We start from the raw sequence: 23,104 nt of genomic DNA on the forward strand, positions 1-23,104 counted from the left end.
GAAGTACTGAGGCAGGTGCTGCCCGCAGGGTGGAGGGAGCAAGGGTACAGCCAAGACCCGTCTGGACCATTCCTTGGGGCCTCCTGCCCTCCATGGGTGTGGACTGCCGCTGTCACCACGTCACCCAGCAGTGGTGGCACAGCTGAAGACCTGCTTCACGTGTGACACAAACATGATGGGAGGGCAGCAGGAGAGGGTGTGTGCAGATGTGATGACCGGCCCATGGCCCTGGCACCCAGTAGGGGGTGTGTGTCTCACACAGTGGGGAGGGTGGGGCAGACGGAACTGAGGTAGGTGTGTGACCTCTGCTGCTTTCACCCTGCCCTGCTCACTGTCCCCCAAAACCCCTGATCTGGGCCCACTGCACCCGACTTGCCACGTCCACACCTTGGTCTGCCCCTGGTGGGGCTGCCTGCTTCTCTGAGGTTTAGGGACGGACGTGTTTGCACATTTCTGTCAGGCACTTCCATGTTGGGGCTTCACGCAGGAGCAAACTCCAAAAATGGTGTTTGTTCCTACCAGTGGGCTACAGTTTTGGAGAACGTTTAGCCATCTTCCAAAGCAGGGGTGTTCCCCTGTTCTGAGCACCGCACTACGCTGTGGTCTCCCTTCTGCACTTGTCTCTAGGTTCCGGGCATGTCCCCCTCTGACTTCCGTCGTAAGGGCTGTCCCCTACGTGTTTCAGTGACTGCGACCCTTGCATTTCTGTAGCTTTCAGATATCCTGTATATTCTGTAGTTCACCTCGTCCAGGCATGTGGATAAACGGTCAAAATACAGCTTCATTTTTCTTTTTTTTGTTTTTGAACAAGGGCAACTGCACTTTTTCTTGCTGCTTTTAAGGCTGAATTAGGGACACTTCTTGGCACTTGGGACAGATCGTTTTTTTCCATCTTTGTTTGCAATGGTCTCGCCTGACAAGTGGCCAACCCCGGGCAAGAGAACAAAACTAAACAGGCACCTTGAGTTTACCCACTGTCAGAGCTTCACCCTCACACCTTCTTTCTTATCTGGAATCTCGGTCCTATTGCGTTACTTATGCTTAACTAGGAGCAAATCCTTTTCCTCGGCAAGATTAAAAATGACTACCATGCTGTTTACTCGATATCGTGACACTGTGGGGGTACATCAGCTATACTCGGTACTGTCAGTTGATCGCAGAGCTCAGGCAGCCCATTCAACTATGGAAACAGATGTCTTCAAGTCTAGTAGGCACCTTTATGTTAAGTTTCTGAGACCAAAGGCAAGAGAAATTGGAAGGCAAGACCTGTAAGAATTAAAGAAACTGAATGTAATCTAGGAAAGAGGTTGCTCTTCCTACCCTTAGTTCTGAGAAGTGTCTTGTTGTACACGTGAAAATGAAATAAGCAGCTGGCCGTGGAGGAGGCCGCCATGGGTGTCTGTGAGAGCACCCACCGGGCCTCTTAGGGCTCCCCCACTCCTTGAGCGCAAGGAGCCCTGCCTCGGGAGGGAACAGCCTGCCCAGAGGCATGACACTGGTGCTGATTCTAGATGCTCACATGTCCTTCCGGGATCATCAAAAACCCAAACTAAGAAAATGCAAAAAACAGAAACTCTGTTTCATTCATTCCCCCAGATATTCATCCACTTTTAATAAGTCCTCAATGTCTGGGGCTTGGTATCTGAACCCGTCCACTTGGCTCTCAGTGACACCCTTTGGTTTGTAAGTGGGTTGGCCATGGAACTTACTACCCAAACTGGGACTCTTTTGAAAGTGAAGGGACCACTTTTGTGACCAGGCTGGGACCTCAGGTGTCTGCCAGGACACGGGGCTGCCCCATTTATTTGTGTGCTCTGGGCTCCAGACAGGTCCTGAGACGTGGATGGCTGCGCCCCAACTTGTGTTCCTCGTGTGTATCCTGGGCTTAGTGCGTGTGGGAAAGAGCCTGGCATCCTGCATGTACCGTGTCTCCCCAAAAGTAAGACCTAGCCGGACAATCAGCTGTAATGCGTCTTTTGGAGCAAAGATTAATGTAAGACCCGGTATTATGTTATATTAAAGACCCGGTCTTATATTATAGTAAAATAAGACCAGGTCTTACATTAATTTTTGCTCCAAAAGACGCATTCGAGCTGATTGTCCAGCTAGGTCTTATGTTTGGGGAGACACGGTAGGTGTTTGCTCACACCCCACACTGTGGCGTTTCAAAGAAGTGAGTATTGGTGGTTAGATGTGGTTGTGGACTTCTTAGGAAAGTGAGTCAGAGCCCTTGCATTTCGGTGACCCCTCCCTCTCCTCCAATGGTTCCCGCAGCAGCCTTTGCATTTTTGTGGCTGCACTGAAGTTTTCTGTGTTGACATCATCTTCCTTTTCAGCTATTTCGGCTTGTGTGTTGCACACCTGATCTCTGTCTTTGGGAATCCTGTGTGCTAACGATTACAGAACTTAAGAGTTCAGAAGAATGGATAAAGAGCATTTGTCAGGGGCCTGAGTTATCCAGGCACTAAGCAGACTTTAAAAAGCACAGGTAAATCCAGTGCACAAGGCTCCTCACTTCTGTGGTAGATGGAGTGGGTGAGCCACAGGCACTGACTGTCCCCTGGTGACCTTAGAAGGCAGCGTCCTTCCCAGTGATTGTAGGGTAAGATGTGAGTGTAGGTTCCCAGCCTTGGGTGGGGAGGGAGAAGTGCACATGGGGTGGTGACCTGTCCCCCTCCTCTCCATGGCTCTGGCCCAGTATCTCCAGTAACTCAATTTCTCTGCCTCCGGTTTTCACATCTAGAGCGTGTCGGAGGAGAAATGACTCTCACGAGGTTGGTCTGGGATTAATTAAAACTTGTCAGCGCTCGGCACCGCTGGGGGCCAGCCATGACACACACGTCCGTTCTCCCCACATTCCCGCGTGTCCTTGTGCAGCTCAGCACCCACACATCCCCCAGGAGCGCATGAGAAAAGCAGGTCAGCTGACCTGGCCCCGGAGGGAGGTGACTGGTGCACCTGGCAGGGAAACCTGAGGCTCTGGGCAGGTGGGAAAAGCAAGGGGACTGAGCTAAAAGCGGCCGGTCTGCAGGGAGCCCGCGAGGCAACCTGGTCTTTAATCACACTGTTTGGAAACCAATTAAAAATGAGCTTTCTGGAGTCTATCCGTATGTTCTAGTCTTGGTGGACTCCACTTGGAATTTACCAGGAGTACAGGGAAGTGGCTCCGCCCTCTGCAGGTGCTGACAGAATGTCGGCGTGTTGATTTGGTTTTCGCAAGTGTGTGATTGGCAGCTAGATGAGTGATGCAGACACCTAGTCATGAAACCACTACTGCTTCTGTTGAATGATGCGTGTTGCTGTGCTGTCGTTTGTATGCATCTGACTGCCTCATGGTGATTGCATGTATGTAACCTGCGTTTGTAGGTACCATTTTTGTCATGCAGTTCTTGGAATGTACAAAATAAATCTCTACAATCTTTACAAAGAGTTGCAAACAGAATTATAAAACACGTATCCCAGCATGGATGATTCTTAGAGCTGCAAGGAGCAGGCATCTTTATTTGGTTCACTTCAGGTCTGCAGCAACCACTCGATATTAAAAAAGAGGAACGGAAAATAAGATGTACAAAAAGATGTAATACCCCTTTAGAAAGCAACATTATCAGAAATGTATTTCCTACGGATCCTCCCTCCCTCTCCCATGTCCCCACTCCCCCAAAAAAGACCCCAACCTAAACCAAACTGTGAGAAGGAAAGGGGAGTGAATGTATAACGGAAAAAAATAAAACTGAATTTAACTGGAACATGCTCTAATCTTTAGTTTATTTCTGGTTAAAAATATAGCAATCCAGTGCAGTGTAGTAAAGAAATCTGCTTGAAAGGTAGCAGAGAAACAGCTAAACATAAGCAAAGCAAGGCAGAGTCATAGACGGGCTGTACCCAGGATGACTGTGGGAACTTATTGTAAGGACCTTCCAGGCATGAGCTCAGGGGGACCCACCTATGGACGTGCCCATGCCCCCACAGACACGCCCATACCAGCTGGCTGGGGCTGGCTCCATAGCTAGGACCACGGGGCACCCAGACATTCTGGAACCTTGTTCTTTTGTTTGGATGACAGAGCAACGCTGGTTGAGAAGGCAGAAACACCAGGAACCTGTTTTTGTTGGACTGAAACAAGTTACGTTGTATATTTTGGGGAAGATGGATATGCAACGATTTCTCAGGAATTTTCAAGCCACTGGGTTTCAACCACACTCCTGTCCTGGGACCAGACCAGTTCTGGAGAATGAATGAGGCATCTAGAAGGATTGTGCATATGGGGGGTGGGGGGTGGGGGGGAGGAAGTCGCAGGCACAAGACAAAGATGTGAAACCCGTGGGCTTAAGGACAGTGAAAGAAGATGATGTCATGTAAGGGCCGTCATTGCCACAGACACCTGACAGGGACACTGGGGCCTGGATACGCGTCTTGCACAGAAAGTGCAGGAATGCCACACGCTCAGAGCCCCGGGGCCCTCGCACTGTCCCCTGCCCTCCAGCACCAGCCTGGGCTTCTGCAGCACAGCTCCCCGGGGTCTGGTAGGAGGGTGGCAAATGGGGAGGGGCAGCGGCAAAAATAAGGACTTAGCTTTAAGACTGTGTGGGGAGCCGGCCTTGCAAGGAAAGCCGTGCGGCAGTGCCGAGAAGAGGGCAGGGTTGTGATCTGTTTGATGAGGAAGAGAAGGCAGCTCTTCTTCCTTAAGTGTGCAGCACAGATTTAAAATAGAAAGAGGCTGAGGCTGCCGCCAGCCGGAATGGGACACCCGTGTCCCCTTGCCTCACGCCCATACTTGTCACCCACTCTTCCAGCACAGAGAGGAAAAGCAGAGTTAACCCACTTCCGCGTCACGCCTCACAGCAGCTGCTTCCCTTCGGGCCGGGCACAGCTGGACACTCGGGGGATGGAGGGTCTTCCTCAGGCCGCCTCCTCTTCCACATCCGGGCGGAGTGTGATGACGGTGATTTAATTTTTTTGCCGCTGATTTGCTGGGATCCCTTTTCTTTCCATGTCAAGCTGGAGGGGACGGCGTGCTGGCCTCCTTCTGCCATGCCACACAGCATAGTGTTATACAAGCAAAGAATTTTGGCTAAAATCCAAAAAACATTACCCAGAAAAAAAGGCAAACTGTGAGTAATACCCAATCGTGTTGTTCTGTGAAGAGACCCGGAAGCAGCTGCGGGGCTATCCGAGTTGTGATCCTTCCCTTTTTGTTGTTTTGCTTTTAACGTCCCCCTTTTGTACACCAACGGTTGTTTTTGCTAACGTGACAATCTCATCAGATGAAAAAGTTAATAAACAAAATGGCGACTCCGATGTTTAGCAAGATCACCATGGCTACCAGGATGGGGGCCGAGCCCTGGAACAGAAGGAGAGAGAAGAGGTGAGCCTGCTGCCCGGTCTGGGACGTCCTCTTTCTGGCCATGCCCCCTCTCCCCCCAGCCAAGCCAAACTAGGGTAGGAAGGTAACGGCCCACTTAGGAAATGGTTGGAAACATTCCTCAGCGTGAAGCCTCTCAAAGGTCAGACTCGAGGAAGAGGTTGCCCACTTGATTCTCAGTCTGCAGTCACTGCTCTTGGAACCCCTGTGGCTCTGGAAACCCTGGCGCCTGCCCTCCCTCCTGGTGCCCAGGTGTCTCTTTAAGTAGACATCCCCACACCCGAATTATTTTTTGCCTCCAGCTTTGTACAACTGGGACTCCAAACATTGTCACTGAATTTCAGGTGCAGCCCACCCAGAGTAGCCCCTAAATTTGGCAATGGGAGAACCTTCTAATAGTCCTCAAAACACACCTTCCTCAATAGAAACTTCCTTGAGTAAGCTGCTCAAGGCCTGTGCTAACTGCCGTCCACGTGCAGCCTCAGCCTCCCTCCCAAGCAGGCAGGAGGATTTACGCTTTCCTTCAAGCCTTTCCTGGGGTGTGAAGCACCCGACCCCTTTGGAACCGAGGCCCCGGCGGCCTGGGCACTCAGACCACAGGCTCTCCTTCCCTGGGCCGGCCGTCCTGTCCTGGAAGCTGCTCAGTGATGGGTGTAGAGGCCGCCCTGCTGGACAGGGGTGAGCGGCAGTGCCTGAGGCCTCTGCAGGAAGCCTCGCGCCTCTACCCCAGGGAGCTGCATTTCAAAGCACCCCAAAACGCCAGCATGGTTAAGGGGGCTACATATAGAACACTTCCTGTACCTCGCGGCCCTGCCCATCATTCAGCTGTTCCTGAAATAACCACACACACGTGCACGTGGGTGGGTACACACCACATGTGCACATACACCACATACCTATGTGGGCACATGCACACACGTTTCTGCTGCCAGGATACAGAAAATTAAGTTGAAAGTGCCAACTGGTATTGAGGTTCCAACAGGAGCACACGGGGCCTTTGGGCACGGGGAGGGCAGGAGCATTTTAGGAACCGGCCCACAGTGTTTCAAGGGGCAGAGATGGCCGGCCTGGAAGGTCAGCAGGCTGCCTTCCAACAGGAAGCTTCTCTTCCAAGGGGCACTGCCCCTGACACACCTGGACAACACCCAGATGAGGGACGCGACTCCTGGGGGCGGGCAGACACTGCCCTGGCCCCGCAGCGTCCCTGAGTCCCAGGGACCCAGTCTAGACGCATGAGGTGTAGGAGTCGGACTCTGCACGCCTGTGAGAAAGCTCCCGGTGTGTGTTCCTCTTGTACAAGTGAGACAGCAGGTGAGAGAGCCCCTGTGGGCTGAAGCCATCGGTCAGGGTGGCACTTGGTGGGACCGCATGGGGGTGTCACCCCTGTGGTGTGAGTCTGAAGTGTGTTCCATTGGCCCTTCCCATTGCCACTTGGCTGAGGGAGCAGGGCATGTCTGCTTACAGGTGGAAGCCACCTGGTGAAAGGTCCCAGGAGGTCCCTTGCGGGTGCAAGAGTCCTCCCCAGCCCCTTCCACCCGATAGTCCAGTTCAGGGGCCTCTGTTCTTTCTTCCAGCCCGTCCACTGTGGGAGTAGTGCTCCTAGGCGAGTCTCACACACCTGAGACACACGGTCCTCACTCGGGAGCAGCTTCAGCGTCCCCGATGGGGCCTGATCAACCTGGGTCACAGCTCTACCCCGAGCGTCTGACTCTTGCCCGGGGGTGGTCCAGAGGCTGCATTCTAACCTCCCAGAGAATGGCACTGTGGCGTCCCGGGCCCACACATGTAGAACCATGGCTCTGATAGGAAGGGGGCCTTGTGGTCAGTGCCACACAGAACTCTGTGTGACTCATGCTTTAGAAAGCAGACTCAGTGGGAGCAGGACACAGTGTTCTGGTGGATTGGGGGGCCTCAGCGCCTGGCCCATAAGGAAACAGTCTGATGTGGACAAAGGGACCCTGACCCAGTGCCCAACCTGACGCCCCACCTGCTCTCTAGGTCTGGCCTCTGTGTCTCACGGGATACTCTTCGAAGACGCTGATGCTGCGGGCTCCTTAGCAGGAGACGCCCTCCAGCTTGGGAAGAAGGGGAGCCCATGCTGCCCACTTTCTTTTGGGAGCTTCCAAGCCATCCAAGTGCCTTCACTAGAAGGATCTAACCTGGGAGTAAGCCTCTTGAGGATCTGAAGGAAATCTGACCCCCGCCCTGCAGGGGCTTCCTGTGGGGGAGGGTCCCAGTCCTGTGGAAGCAAAAGCCATCGATTCCCCTGAGCTTGAGGAGGACTCCACTGAAGACCCTGGGCCTGGACACTTGCCCCCAGGACCATCTGGCGCCCACTTACCGTGCTGGACTTGAGCTCGTCCCCGTTCTCCTCATCTGATTCCAGTGGCACAGGCGAGGACTTCTGGGGCGGGGAGAAGGTCAGGTCCCAGCGCAGCAGCCGGGGCTCGGCCCTGTCGCCCAGCCGCAGGCTCTCCAGTCTCTGCACCGCGGGCTCTGTGCTTGCAGCTGGCCGGACATTCTCCTTGTTCTGGGACTTGGACCTCAGTCTCTGCGCCCCGAAGCCCCGGTCCTCGCCCAGGCCCCGGCAGGTGCCCCCCCTGCTGTAGCGTCTCTTCTGGGGGTGCGGCTCCTGCACGTGGGAGTCCACCCTCAGCAGGGGCTTCATCTCCATCTCATAGTTGCTCAGCTTCTCCTCCTCCAGATCCAGCAGCTTGGCACCCCCTGGGCTGGGGTTGCTGGCCCGAGGGTGGGAAGTCCAGGAGAATGCAGGGGGCGACTCCGTCCGCCGCTCCCGGGGTTTGGGGTTGCCGGGCTGCTTGTGGCCTGAGCCCCGGGTGCGGAAGTCCTCCGCGGGCTGGCCACTGCGGAGGGCGCCGCTGCGGACACCCCTGGAGCCCCCAGCCTTCTCCTCACCCCAGCTGTTGCGGCCATAGTCCCCTGCCCGGCTCTCCAGGAGCATCTGGATGTCCCCACTTCGCTCCTCATCGACCGAGATCTGCCGGGAGAAGTGGGCGACTTTGTTCCTGGAAGCGGGGGCCGGTGGTGGGGTGGCAGAGGGGCTGGTTGGGAAGCTCTGCAGGGGGCTGTCGTCGGGGGTCAGGTCCGAGGGGGTGGTGCCTTTGCGGTACAGCTCGGGGCTCTCCTGCTGCAGGGGCGTCCCGATGGAGATCACTTCCATGTCATCGCTGGAAGCCTGATGCTTCGGCCGCTGGTACTCCAGCCCTGTATTGAGCAGGGAGCACACAGACGTTGGGTTACTGAGACATTCTGTACCAAGCCTGGTCTCACCTGAGGATGGCAGGAAACCAGCTGGGGCACCATGGTTCCCAGTCCCTCCACGGACCTCTAAGCCCCTGACCCCACTGGTGCTTTAAGGATGGCCAGGTCACAACAGGCTGTGGTAGACAGCAGCTCTGGCTTCGGTCTCCAGCTGCAGAGCATGCAAAGAATTGGGCCCAGCCTACTCTGTGGGCTCTCAGGTCCCAGCCCCCCACAGGGCCCTCCTGAGGTTGAAAGGAAGCATTTCCTGCTAGGTGACCTACAGGTTCTCATGGCCTGGGGAGGGAGGCCACACATGCTCACCAGCTCTGTCCACCGACACCTCCATCTCAGGGTGGCCCAGGCCTTCTGGGGGCGCGGCCTATTCTGACAGAATGGGTGGTATCCCCCCTCCCCGTCCCCCGCCACCTGGCCTGAGGCTAGGCTTCCCTCCCTGCTTCCATTCTGTAGTCTCTGAGCCAGGGCAGAAGAAGGCTGTGGGGGGCATGGTACCCTCATTGTGGCCAGAAATTTCACAGTCCAGCAGGGGCCGGGACCCCGTTTATGAGGAGACACCCACCGTACTGCTGGTGGCAGGCACAGGAGCCTGAGGCTCCTACCGTTGCCTTGGGGTTTGGGACACAGGACGAGGTACAGACACCATGGCTGTTCCATGGAAAGGTGAAGGCCCCCAAAGGAAGCCCCACATGGTCCTGGACAGGAAAATCTGAGACCCTTGAGTGCTGGGGAGACACATGGGGCTCAGGGCAAGTATCAGACCCCCTGCATCTGCCCCATCTGTCACGGGGGTGTGGCCCAGGTGACCAGGTCTCATCCAACTACGGTGCCTCTGTGGCCATGGGACAGGGACATAGGCTGGGTTGCAGCCCCCCTGCCTCCAGCACAGAGCTAAACAGGCTGGGTTGCAGGAACTACCCTGAGAACTGCCCTCCCTGTGGGGAGCCCTAGTCCCACCAGAGGACCCCCTGCCCTGCCCTGACTGGTCCAGACTCTCTGGGCACCAGGCTCACACCCTAAGGCCCCAGACAGGCCTGGACACAGCCCTGTGGGGTTCTGTGGCCTCCTGAGGAGACGCTCTGTCCACTGACAGCCCTGGGGTCGCCCTGGCTGGCCTGCGGGCCCCACACCCTGGAGGGAGGCTGGTGCCCTCCTGCTCGGCTCCAGCCTCCCGATTGTCAGAACCACCAGCCGGGAGATCGTTCTCAGCTAAAATTAGTTCCAGAGCACGTGACATTCCTGGAAGCATCCTTACGAAAATGCAGAGCAGAACATGGAGCATGTGTGGCAGAATTCCAATGCCTCCGTCCCCTATCTTGGGTCCTCCTGCCTCCCAGAAGCCAGCCTGGCCTCCCTTGGCTGCCCTGAAGGCCAGGCCCCCTACCAGGGAGGCGAGGAGCTGCAGGGCTCCAAGGGAAGAGCTCCGGGTGTGCGCTCAGGACACTGCACCATGGCAGGTTCCATCCTAAATCCCCCAGCGGCTTCCACTCCCCACTCCCAGTCGGGAGCATGGCCCTGAGGGAAGCGATCTAACCTGCTCTCCAGGGCTTCCTGCTGCAGAGGCGTCTTCTGAGTGAGGCTGGAGGGGAGGGGGGTGGGAGACGGGCGGCCGGTCTGGCCTGTGAGGACCTCAGCCTCAGCGGGCTCCTCATCAGTACCCTCCTCTCCAGCCCTTCCTGCCTCCCTCAGGCTCATTCCCCAGAGGGAAGGACGAAGGTCCAGATCTGGTCGACCTACAGTAGCTTCTAGTTCCTCCCAACTCCCACCAAAGGATGCTGCGGGACCTCCCCTCACTGTTCCAGAGCCACACTGTCCAGCACGGCCGCCACTAGGCACCTGGGCCGTCTACAGTTAAATGCAGGTTAGTTATGATCCAATAGACACAGTTCCTCAGCTGCACTAGCTGTACTTCCCGCATGGCTAGTAGCTACCTCGTTGGACAGAACAGTTACAGAATAGTAACATCGCCACAGAGAGTTCTAGAATAACACTGGGGGAAGGGCAGGGAGAGACACCACTTGCACAAGCAGAGCCAGACATCCACCTTCATGGGAAGCCCGAGAGTGAAGCGTGGACACACACATGCACACAGGGACACAGCCGTGGAGGCAAGGAGAGGTGCTGAAACCGCACACGCTCTGGCACGTGAATGAGGGAGGCATGTGCCCAGGCCGGTGCTCGGACATGCACCATCATGAAAGCTAACACGAGGCAAGGGAACTGCGGGCAGAACCCACTGGGATATGGCCATGGGGACACCCAGCTGCCCCAGCCCATGTTGCGCCCGGACTCACCGTTTTCCCTGTGCTGGAAGGAAGGCGAGAACTCTTTCGCAGCGATCCTGGCGATCCGTGCTTCCTCCTGGGCCTTCTGAGCTGCAGTGAGGGCTGCCTCGGCCTTGGCCCTGGAGTGGGAGGTCCTGGGCGGGAGAGAGAGGAAGGGCAGTGAAGGAACAGGAAGCAGAGAGGGACATGTGCCCGCCAATCCCCACAGGGGGTTGGGCCAGGATAGGATGCCGGGAGCCCTGGGGTTTGTGCCCTCAGACCTTCGCTCTCTCATCTATTCATTCAGCGAACACTGACCAGGTCAGAGGGCAAACCACACCCGGGAGCAGGGCCTGGGTCCAGGATGGAAGTCCTGCCTGTAAAGGTGAGTCTTTGTCCTGGGCAGAGCTCCAGGTCCTGTTGCAAGGAGTGTCCCCCCTTCCTTGGGTCGTGCCCACAGACCAGAGGCCACGACCCACGGCTGACGTGTCTCTGAGCCTCCAGGGATGAGCAGGTGCTTAATCAATGTTGACCTGACCGGAAATGAATGGTTTGGGGGTGGCTGCACCCCATCGCATCCACAGGGTAAGGGACTGGCTGGCTGGGCTCTTGAGCAGGAACCGGCAGGCTCCACGGCAGGACCAGTCCATTGTCAGAAGGTCAAGGGCATAAGGAACAAAACGTCTCCCCCAGCACCAGGCATGGCTCTAGGCCCAAGGAGGGCATGGGCCAGGCAAGCTGGAGGCCGTATCAGAACCAGACCTGCCTCGGAAGGCAGCGCCGACCCCAGTAGCTGCCCAAGGAGCCTCCAGACACCTCCAGGTGCCTACTAGCCTCTGCCCCGGCTGCCCCATCAGGTGTCAACTGGGCTTCACTCTTCCCAGCAAATGGCACTGCCACCCTGAACTCCACCCTGAGTTGGGGAAGGCTCTTCCTGGGAAGCAGGAGCTGGGATTGGCCCTCGGCTCCCCCAGCCAGGAATGTCCTTTCACTCAGACCCTCCACACACATACAAGGCCAGGCTGGGTATCGTCTGAGCCATCATCTGGCACCTTCTGGATGCTGCTATCACTAACTTCCTGTCATGTAGGGTGTCATGTAGGGTCTCTGGTCCTGCTCCCCACATAAGAACGCAGGATATGGTGAGGTCAAAAAGGAACACCCACGGAGCCATAGATAGGGGAGTCATATCACTATAGTCTCGCTGGCAGCTGGGTTGGAGGCACAGGAAGCAGGAACCACACTATCCATAACCTGCCATCCACTTCTCTGCCAACCAACCTCACTTACTAGCTGCAATCCACCCTTGCCAGCCACCACCTTCTTGCTAGCCCCCATTTTCTGCTAGCGTAGCCATGGCAGTTATATTAATGGCCAGCGGCTCACTGGTTACAGCTGACTGCCAACTAGCCACAGCTGATGGCCATCCAATCACAGTTGATGGCCATTTACTACCTGAGCCAGCACCTTTCCACGTGAGGGCGAGAGTCTGGAAACTGCACTCCTGGCTCTGTCCCCACACTCCCTGTGTGTGGAAGATACAGGCTCAGAGAGTTTAAGAAGCTTCTCCAAGTCAGCATGGAGTGCAGTCTCCAGATGCTGAGAGAAAGCAAATCTATTTCCTACAGGCTCTGCCCAGAGACGAGGGCCAACTCCCACAGCATCTTCATGTACGTGGTGGTGTCACTGCAGAGCACAATGGCCTCTCCGTGTCGGAGCCAAGAGGCCCCAGGGAAGTCACACGTCTCTGCACCTCAGTTTCTCCCTCAGTCACAGAGTCAATGACACCACCCACCCCGTGTGGGGGGAGGCACATGAAGTCCCCAAGCTCAGGCCAGACGTGGGGGACACGATCAGAATGGGTTTGCTCTCCTGTCAATAAACATTCTACACACATGTGCTAAGTGCCCAGACCCAGTGATGTCCCACACCACGGGGGACACAAGGATGGGGGCCACCCAGTGAGCTTCGCGGGGCTGCCCTGACACTTCTGGGTGGTCCCGGGACTCTGATTCAGGACCCCAGGGTGAGGGCATCCCCACCTGCTCTGTGCCTCTCCCCAGCTGAGGCACACGTGAGGCCCTCCTCCCTTTGTAAAACTAGGGTGCCCAAGGCTGGACCAGGCTGCAAGTCTCTGTCTCGGATGCCTGGTATCCTGGCGCCAGGGGCTCTGCTCCCCAATACCAGGGAGACCCAGCACAGCGACTGATCCCCTAAGACAAGGGGCGCCTCCCCCTCAGAGGTCTCCCCTCAAGGCTCCTCCAAGCAGCCTGACCTGCCCAACACCCACATTCCTCAGAGTCCACGGGTTTAACCTGGAGTCACTCCTCACAAGTGACTAGGCTTTCTTTTTTCAAAATCTGCCACACTAAGAACAACTTTACTGGAAGAAACCAAATGTGTCTCTGTCTCTCTCTGTCTCTCTCTCTCTGTCTCTGTCTCTCTCTGTCTCTCTGTCTCTCTCTCTCTCTCTCTGTCTCTCTCTCTCTCTCTCTCTCTCTCTCTCTCTCTCTCTCTCTCTCTCTCTCTCTCACACACACAGGAAATCATAGCATGCACACGTGTCCAGGAAATGAAGCGAGCGGCTGAGGATGCCCGCTCAGCAGTCTCCAGGGTTCTCGTTAATATTCCTCTCCCGACGCTCCCACGTCCCCCCACCCCAGGCACCGCCTGGGAGCAGGCGCCAAAGATTGAAGAAAAACCTCTGTGCAAAATGTAGTGTGGAGAAAATTCTACTCTTCACAGTCTTCTCTCCTAGAAATTGGGAAAAGATGACTGTCACTCAAGAGAGCTGCAACCCTGGGTCCCTGGGGAGCATAAGCTGAGAAGCAGCGCCTTCTAGAAGATTCCTCAGGAACCCTGGGGTTGTAATTACAGCAGGAACATGGTAGCGACAAAGCCATTAGTAAAGCACTAATTATTAATACTTAAGTTTGTGACAATGACAATCAATTGGCAAGTCATTACTGCATCCTTTGGCTGATCCCTGCCCCACACGCTCCCGAGAGCGCTCTCCCACCTCACGCCAGTGTGTGCCAGCCTGTCGGTCCCTTAAGGTCACAGCTGCAAGTTTATGGAAAATCTGGACTTTCCTGTCTCCGCTCCCAATTAGAGGCTGGTAGAGGCGCATATATATATATCTCGAGGGTCACTGGTGTCATCACATGAAAAACGAGGGTGGAAGTCAGCCCCAGTGGGGGCCAGTGTGAGGCCACAGTCATCCAAGGCCATATCTCAGGGTGGGAGCATCCGTGACAGGGAGAAAGGACAGGATGGCAGGGTGAACAGAGCGGAGGCCCCCCGAGTCACCTCCCTGCCACTTGTTTGTCCTCTGCTGAGACCCAGTGAGCAGTGAGAGCAGCACTGAGGCCCTGAGTGACCTCCTTGTGGGGCTCCGAACTGGGGGCTTTTGGGTGTGGGTGGGTGTCCCCTGAAATTGTACTCAATGTTCTATATGCTTTTCTCCCCCCTGCCGCCCCAAACAGAGGCTTTCAGCAGATAACATGAGGGTCTGTGATGCCCCAAAGCTAAGACGCATGGTCTGAACACAGTCGGTCCAGCTGGAGAAAGGAAGCAGTGCAGCGCTCAGTCACACCAGCACGCCAGAGAGCGCGGTGCCCACGGAGGAGAGGCACGTGCGAAGGGCATCGTCCCAGCTCACCCCCAGTGGGCTCTGAGCTCACCTCTGCTGAATTGATGTGGCTTCTCTCCAGAACGTGCCATGGGTTGGTGTTTTGCTTTGTTTTGGGTAATAACTTTTATTGAGCTATAACTCACATACGATACAATCTCCCATTTAAAATGTGTAAGTCAGTGGTTTTTAGCGTATTCCCAATTGTGCAACCATCACCACAATAAATTTTAGGACATTTTCACCACCCCCAAAAAGAACCCTGTTCATTTTATCAGTCACCCCCCCCATTTCCTCCAACACCTCCCCACCAGCCCTAGGCAAGCACCAGGCGACCTGTCTCAGTAAATTTGCTTATTCTGGACATACCACGCCCAACTAGTTTTTTTCAAGGTTTTCTATTTTTTTTAATTGAGATGTAATTTACTTAACATGAACCATTTTAAAGTGTTCAGTGGCATGTAGCACATTCACAATGTTGTGCAGCCCCCACCTACCTCGATCTAGTTCTAGAACATTTCCGTCATCCCAAAAGAAGACCCATACTATTAGCAGTCACTCCCCACTCCCACATATGCCCCCAGCCCCAGGGGGTTCTGAGCGACAATTCGGCATTGACAAAGCACCTCCCATCGTCATGGGGTCCAACCGCACGTGGCTGCTGCGTGGAATGCTGCCGCTTTCCTCCAGCTGGCTGAGGGGCGGGGCCACAGTGTGTATTGCCCCCAATCCCAGGGACCTGGGGTCATCAGCTGGCAAATGAGTGTCACAGCTGACAGACAAGTGTCCCCACAGCCCTGTGTCTGGCTGGGATCTGAGCAGGTGCTGGCCGCCCTGAACCGCCTGTGTCTCTGTATACCGAGTCTGGGATGGGCCTGGCCCTCAGGCACACAGTGTGCTCACGTCCAGATGACAGAATGCTCACAAATAAGTATGTTTTAGGGGCTGCAACCCGAGTGGTGGAGACTGTGAGCGGCCAGGCAGTCAGGCAAGAGGGTGCAGGGGCCTCCCAAACCTGGGGGGAGGCACCGTGAATGAGGAGGCTTCAACGATGGGCGGTTTGGAAAGGCTGAGGCTGGGGAACAAGACTGGAGACAGGGAGGGCCAGGCTCATTCGTGTCTCCGACTATCTCACACTTGTCATTAGAGCATTTATCTTGCGCTCCATCTCCTCCTAATAAGGGTAGGCAGACAAATGAACCAATAATGGAATAATTTAATGTCATGAGGAAATGAGGGGAATGGACAGAGGAAGAAAGCCGGGGGTGAGAGTAATACAGAGAGTGTGTGCCTGAGGGCCCTGGGCCACCGAGAGGGCTCGAGCTCCCTGGAGGCCAAGGCAAGCAGGGAACAGCGTTGACGGGAATCAGGGCACACATTGCCCAAAACCAAAGCTGTGACTCAAGAGAGGGACAGTCAGGACGTCTCTCAGTCGGCCGCACAGGTTTCCTTGGGGGGTTGTAAAGACCCTCGGTGCAGTCTGCTGGGGACACACAAAGTGTGCTCAGGGAAAACAACTGAAAGAGCCCGTTTGACCCTGAAGACCATCATTGTGGGCCTGGAACAGGGCCAGCCCAGTCCTGTGGCGCTTCTTTTTTATTCATTTTTTTTTATTAGTGTCAGGTGCACAAAACAACATAACGATTAGACATTTACACCCCTCACAAAGTGATAACCTCACCAAGTCTACTACCCCTGACCTCATACATAGCTATTACAATACCACTGACTATATTCCCTGTGCTGTGCTTTACATCCCGTGACTATGTGTGTGTGTATCTTGGCTATTGTGGACCGCACTGCAATGAACATAGGGGTGCATTTATCTTTACAAATTAGGGTTTTGGATTTCTTTGGCTAAATACCCACAAGTGGAATTGCTAGGTCATAAGGTAGTTCTATTTTTAATTTTTTGAGGAACCTCCACACTATTTTCCGTAGTGGCTGCACCAATTTGCAATCCCACCAACATGCACGAGGGTTTCCTTCTCTCCACATCCTTGCCAACACTTGTTTGTTGATTTATGGATAATAGTTATTCTGACAGGTCTGAGGTGATATCTCATTGTGGTTTTTATTTGCATTTCTCTGATGATTAGTGACATTGAGCATCTTTTCATATGTTTATTGGCCATCTGTATGTCCTCACTGGAGAAATGTCTATTCACATCCTCTGCCCACTTTTTAATTGGATTGTTTGTTTTCTCGGTGTTGAGTTGCATGAGTTATGTATAAATTTTGGATATTAACACCTTATCAGATATCTCATTGGCAAATATCTTCTCCCATTCAGTAGGATGTCTTTTTGTTTTGTTGATGGTTTCCTTTGCTGTGAAAAAACTTTTTAGTTTGATGTAGTCCAATTTGTTTATTTTTTCTTCTGTTTCCCTTACGCAAGGAGATATATCAGTAAAAATATTACTAAGGGTAATGTCTGAGAGTTTACTTCCTGCATTTTCTTCTAAGAGTTTTATGCTTTCAGATCTTACATTTAAGTCTAATCCGTTTTGAGTTTATTCTTGTATATGGTGTAAGAAGGTGGCAAGAGATGGGTCACCACCTTCAGACTGCCACATGGACATCTGACCTGGAGCCTGGGGACTCTGCTGCCCCTCCTACAAACCAGCACGGTAGGGTGTGCCCAAGTCATTCCACTTCTCAGGTCCCGTGGATCTGTCATCACAGTGCCCCCAACCCTCCCTCCGTGGGCGCCTGTTGTGAATGTCCCCCAAGACTGCGCTCTTGGACAAGAGGGCATGTTGCCCCCGCTTGCTCGGAGCGCCCCCCAACACACACACACAGCACAAGTGAGCGATTGGGAAACACCCATGAAGAGGGCCACTATTGGTTCCCACAGCTTGGCTTGGTAAAAATACCACAAACGTTAATTCACCAACATCATACATGTATTTACATATATATGCTCACACATATATAAAAAGAATGCACTGCGCCAACCCTAAAATAAAATCAAGATGAGTGCATTTAATAGAGAAGAAAACCTCCCAAAGCATCATGAAGGTTAATGTTAAATGAGACTTTCAGGACTCGGCCAGCAGCCAAGCTCTGGGTAATGGATGGGTAATGGCCCCGGGGGCAGGACCTCTCTGGCTGACACCTGCAGAATTGTGTGTGTGTGTGTGTGGGGGGGGGGGGTGTCAGGTTGCAGACAGTGGGACAGGCATCTGAGCTCCAGGGGGCCTGCTCACTCACTGTCCCCTCCACCAGCTGCATCTCAAGCACGTTCTTCGCACTGCCCCCACATGCTAATCACATCCTGTACCCCACTCCCATGACCAGCTCAGGACCTGGAGAAGCAGCCACGAAAACCACACTGGGCAGCCACGTGACACTTGACATTGTTTTTTCTTTTAGTAGCGTTGTTTTCTGAAGTGCTCATTTTCATATCCACGACAACCCTCACGCAGGCAGGCACGGGTAGTATCATTCCTCTAAGAATGAGGAAACTGAGGCACGGCAATGTGGGCTTCCCTATCCCGCCGGTGGTTTGGCCTAGTTGATCCAACTTCTTGTCCAGCTGTGAAAAGTTCCAAGAGTCTATTTGAAAGCGACTGACTTGGGGGGTGAGTGACTCCAGGTGTCGCCTTCCCCAGGCATCTGCTTTGGGAAGGACCCTGTACTGAGGTGAACAATGTCTCCCCCCAAATTCACATGTACTCAGAAACTGAATGTGGCCTTATTTGGAAACAGGCTCTGCACAGACGTTAGTTCAGATGCGCTCATATTGAATGAGGTTGGGCCCCTAATCCAATGACAGGTGTCTCTATGAGAGAGGGGAGGTACGTGAGCCACCCACAGGGAGAAGGGCACGGGAAGACAGAGGCAGCCATAGAACATGTATGGAGCCCCCAGGAGCTGGAGGAGGCCAGAAGGACCCTCCAATAGGGCCTCTGGATGGAGCACCGCCCTGCTGACACCTTGACTTCAGACCTCTAACCTCCAGAACTGTGAGATGATGCATTTCTGTTGTTTTAAGCCCACTAGCTTGTGGTCATTTGCTCCAGCAGCCCCGGGACATTAATTCAGGCAGGGAGGGGATGGGGCTCCTAGGGAGCTGCAGGCACAGACACACCTGGCCCCCCCCCTGGGAGGTTCCCTTTGCCAGGAAAGCAGTAGTGGGTTTTGCATAGCTCCCTGAATGCCACAGGGAGCAGGAGGGGTGTGGCTAGAAGCGGGGCTGAGACAGACACACACGCTTCTCGGGCCCCACAAATGGTCATCTTTCAGAAGTGAAGAGGTGCTTTGGGCACATTGAGGGGGAAAGGAGCCACACAGACATCAGGTCAGGTGTCATGAGGTCACATCGCACACCGTCTCTCTGCCCAGACAGCCCCGCAAGTCCCAGGTGGCCGGCGGGGATTCAGGCCTTAATGCTGACGGTGACTCAGTGAGGCCCTGAGGAAGGAGGGACCAGGAATGAGGCCTGATCTGCTGGATGACTAAGGGGCCAGCGGCACGTGACCAGGCTCTCTATGCATGACTCGTCCCCACAGCCTATGGACAGAGACAATACCGGCCCCTGCCCTCCAGAGTTTACCCCCTTTTCCTTCCGAGCTGCCCTTGAGGCTGACGCTGTGATACCCCAGAGGTAACCCAGGACAGGTCACATTGGAGATGTCCTCTGGACCTTGTAACTGCCATTTCCTCCCTCTGTTTTCTGTAACAGTTTTATTGAGGTTTACTCTCATAACACACAATTCACCCATTTACAATTTGGTGGTTTTAGCACTTTCCCAGAGTTGTGTAACCACCACTGTCTAATCCCAGAACATTTCCATCTCCCCTAAAAGGAACCCTGTGCCCGCCCATTAGCAGTCACTCCCCCTCCATCCTCACCGTGGCAGCCACCAATCTGCTTCCTGTCTCTAAGGATTTGCCTATCTTGGACAATCGGACATGCGGCTTTTGTGTCTGGCTTCTCTCACTGAGTGTCATGTTTCTGAGGTTCATACCTGTGGCAGCGTGTCATTGTTTTTGAGGGCTGAATAATCTCCCACAGCACGGTCCTTCCACTGCGTGGATGTGGCCCAGGCATCCGTTGGTGGACACTTGGTTGCTGCCACATTGTGGCGATTGTGAATTGGTGCTGCTGTGAACGCGGGGATACAGGTCTCCGCGCGAGTGTGTTTGCTCCCTTTCAACTCCTTCCTTCTCTTTCCCTTCCTTCCCTTTTCTGGCTCCTCCTCCCCTCCTCCCAGTCCTCTCTCCTCTTTTCCTCTCTTCCTCCTGTCACCAGATCCTTCCTCCTTTTCTTTCCCCCACTTGGTCCCGAGCGCCACATGGGTCTCTAAGCTGAGGGGTAGTGGCGTGGGCCCAGCTATCTCCAGCTTTGGGTGTCAGAGGCGTCAGCTTGCTGCAGCCCAGACCCTCTGTTATGAGTTGAATTGACCCTGACTGAGCCTTCTACACTCTGATCTGGATACCTAACGGCTTGCTGGGGCTGGCGGGTTAGGATTTCTTCTGCGGAGCTGGTTTCCTTGTTATTACCAGGGGGCAAGACAGCTGGTTGGCAGAGCACCCAGTGGAGACAAAACATACATCCAGGTAATGCCCCTTCTGATTCACATGAGACTGGGGTGTCAGGGAGGGAGTGTGGGACCAGCGTCTTGTGGGATCCATGCCTAAGTCCCCATTCTCTGCCAAGTCCAAATTCCAGGTGTGGGCAGGACCACACTCCCTCCAGGCTCTGGGGGAGGGTTCTTCCTGCCTCTTCCAGCTCCTGGGGGCTGCAGGAGTCCTTGGGCTTGTGGCTACATTACTCTAAGACTTGGTCTTTACACAACCTCTCTCCTGTGTGTCTGGGGGTGGCTGGGGACACACGGGGGTGATCCCTGGATGGGGTAGCAGGAAAAGGAGGCAGGGCCAGTGCCTGCCCCTGACACAGAACACTCTTCCACTGTCACGGTCAATGTGCAAGGGTCAGTGTGCAAGGCCATCTCCCACTTGCAGGGGGGCAGCTCCAGATCTGTTTCTGTCCCCTCCACCCCACACGGGGCCAACAGAAAGACAGACATCTTTAGAGCAGAATAGACAACTAGTTTCCTTGAAGAAAAGCTGATCGCTCAGAGCCAGAATTTAGGGAGACACAAGTGCGGGAATTATAATTTCACATTATTTCACACTTGGCGCAAAACCCTTCCTTCGGCAGGCAGCGCGCTGTGCCATTCACCCGTTGTCTGCATTATTAAGTACGTGCTAAGGAGCTGCCTTCCAGCCAAAGAGTAATGTATCTCAATAAACGATCAATACATGGAAATGCGATAAGGCCTTTTAGGTAAGTAAATGAGAGTGCACTGCTCACTTTACAGAAAGTCACATTGCACTTGGCTTCCCATTGACGGGGCTAAGAACCAGCCAGTCAGCTCCAGCCTGGGAAGGAACAACGCAGCCAACACTTCTGGATCCCCCCCTCTTCCCACCCCCACACCCAGGCTCATGCTCAGCCACCCCAAGTCTGACCGCGACTTGCCCAGGGACCCTGGGAAGTGGTGGCGGTCTGGGATAAATTGGGCAGTCGGGACAGTATAGATGTCTGCATTTTAAGGAAGGATGTGCCATCATTGAGTAGAGGCAGTGGTCCCAGTGCCTCCCTGTGGCCTGTCGACCAGCTTGCTAGGTTCTCCAATTCAGGATCTCACCCCATCCTACCCCCTACCACATCTGTCTTTCCCGGTACACACCGTCTTGGCCACAGAGGAGAAAATGGGCAGGAAATGGGCAGGCTGTGCCATCAGGCGTTTCACTAGGAGAGGCACCAACCAAAGCATGCAGACTGACAGGGGCACCCAGCCAAGGGGGTGACACTGATAATGCAGGATAGGAGCACCAGTGGGCATCAAATCCCCACACGACATTTCACAGATGAGCAAACTGAAGCCTGTGGAAATGAAGGGGCACATCCAGCATCACGCCCAGGGTAAGCGGAGTGGGGGTCTCAGACCCAGGGATTCTCGACCCCACGTGCTGAAGCAGGCTTTGGCAGCCGCCAAGAGGCAGGGTGACTTTTCTTTCTGTTTTAAAAATGTGTTTTTTGTGAGGGGTGTAAACGTATAACTATTACATTGTTTTATACATCTGAAACTAATAAAATAAATGAATGAATGAATGAATGATGCTTTAAGCAGTTGTCTCTGGAGAGAAGAAATTGAGGGCTGAAGGTTTATATGGGGACTTTTTTCCCCCTAATGAATACGTCTTACAAAATGACATTACTTTTTATTTGTTTCTATAACTGAACAATAATAAAACTTCAATTTAAAAAATTACTCCGAATTACAACGATTTAAAAAAAAAAAAAAATAGCCCTGAAAGCAAATTAAAAAAAAAGTTTTTGTTTTTTTCTCTTTTCCTTTCTAATTTCTGGAAAGATCTTTAAGCATTACAAAATTTATATGGGTTGAACTGTGTCCCAAAATAGACATACTGTCATCCCTTGTACTTGTGAATGTGACCCTATTTGGAAGTAGGGTCTTTACAGCAGTAATCAAGTTAGAATGTGGTCCTTTGTGTGGATCCTAAGCCACTTATAAGAAGAGGGATTAGGACACAGACACACAGAAGGGAGGACACAGGGAGGAGGCGGCCGTCTACAAGTCAAGGTGAGAGGCCTCAGGCAGAACCAGCCCTGCCAGCACCTGGACCTCGGACCTGCAGCCTCCAGAACCGGGAGACAGAAACCTCTGCTGTTTCAGCCGCGGGGTATGTGGTGGTGTTTCAGCAGCCTGAGCCGACAAGCGCAGTAGGATGACTTCTTTTACCCACAGCATCTCTTCCTCACGGGCCATTGCCAATCCTGAAGTCACACTTGGGCCTTTGGTTTGAGCCAGTCCCATTGACCTGGTGGTTCAGGGATGCTAGGACTAAACCAAATTCCAAGGCAAAGGAAGAAAATCTGTCGCTCGGCCACCAAAGCAATCCTGGCCTCCCGACCACTGTATGGAAGACAGGGAGACAGCCCAGCCCAGAGCAAGCTGCTCCTTCTGGGCTATGGTTGCCAAGGCAACCCTGCCTCCTCGAGGGAGGGACCCACGCCCAGGGCTGGGTGTGCGGCAGGTTTCCCACCCCTCTGAGCTACTGCCCAGAGCACAACGCAGCCCTGGAGGCCAGGCCTACTGGTCGGCCCCTGGAGGAATGGAGACCGTCTCTTCTGGGTTCAGGGATCACTAGCCCTGCAGCCCAGTGTCAGCCAGCAGAGGACTCAGCCCACGTGTAGAATCAGTGCCGTGGCACAAAGGTGAGCCTCCAGTGCTTCATAGGGCTGATACACTGTGCTCCCACGTGGGTGATGGCACAGCGTTCCCAGCTCCCTGTTTTGTCACTCACACAGTGACCTTCTTTGATGCCTCTGCTGTGTCAGACACTACAGGTGCTGGGGACACAGAGGGAGAAAGACCCAGCACGTCCTAGGAGGCTTAGCGGGCGAGGTGGGCATTAACTAACCACAATGCCACTGGTTATAACTGCAATGAGTGCTGCAGAGAGAACAAGAGGTCTTGAGAGTGCATTCCTAGGGACTGGTACCCAGTCAGGGAAGGCTTCCTGGAGGAG

General features: G+C 54.1%; 1 protein-coding gene and 1 long non-coding RNA gene across 2 annotated transcripts in view; one reads left to right on the forward strand and one right to left on the reverse strand.

Moving 5' to 3' along the window:
- The first annotated feature begins 1,026 nt into the window (after positions 1-1,026).
- On the forward strand, positions 1,027-3,746 carry LOC141567470 (uncharacterized). The gene is made up of 2 exons (XR_012490110.2): positions 1,027-1,925; positions 2,136-3,746. It is a non-coding gene; the product is annotated as an uncharacterized LOC141567470 (long non-coding RNA).
- The window catches only part of JPH3 (junctophilin 3), an 80,585-nt gene continuing 60,947 nt past the window's right edge, over positions 3,467-23,104 (reverse strand). The window contains exons 3-5 of the mRNA XM_019742739.3: positions 10,936-11,060; positions 7,704-8,587; positions 3,467-5,341 (exon numbers count right to left, since the gene is read on the reverse strand). Of these exons, the coding sequence (XP_019598298.3) occupies positions 5,261-5,341; positions 7,704-8,587; positions 10,936-11,060 (1,090 nt within the window). The 3' untranslated portion in view covers positions 3,467-5,260. The remainder of the gene's footprint in view (positions 5,342-7,703; positions 8,588-10,935; positions 11,061-23,104) is intronic.

The sequence above is a fragment of the Rhinolophus sinicus genome, chromosome 8 (genome assembly GCF_057876585.1).
Source record: "Rhinolophus sinicus isolate RSI-liver-muscle chromosome 8, RSI-T2T, whole genome shotgun sequence".
In the NCBI taxonomy this organism is placed as follows: domain Eukaryota; kingdom Metazoa; phylum Chordata; class Mammalia; order Chiroptera; family Rhinolophidae; genus Rhinolophus; species Rhinolophus sinicus.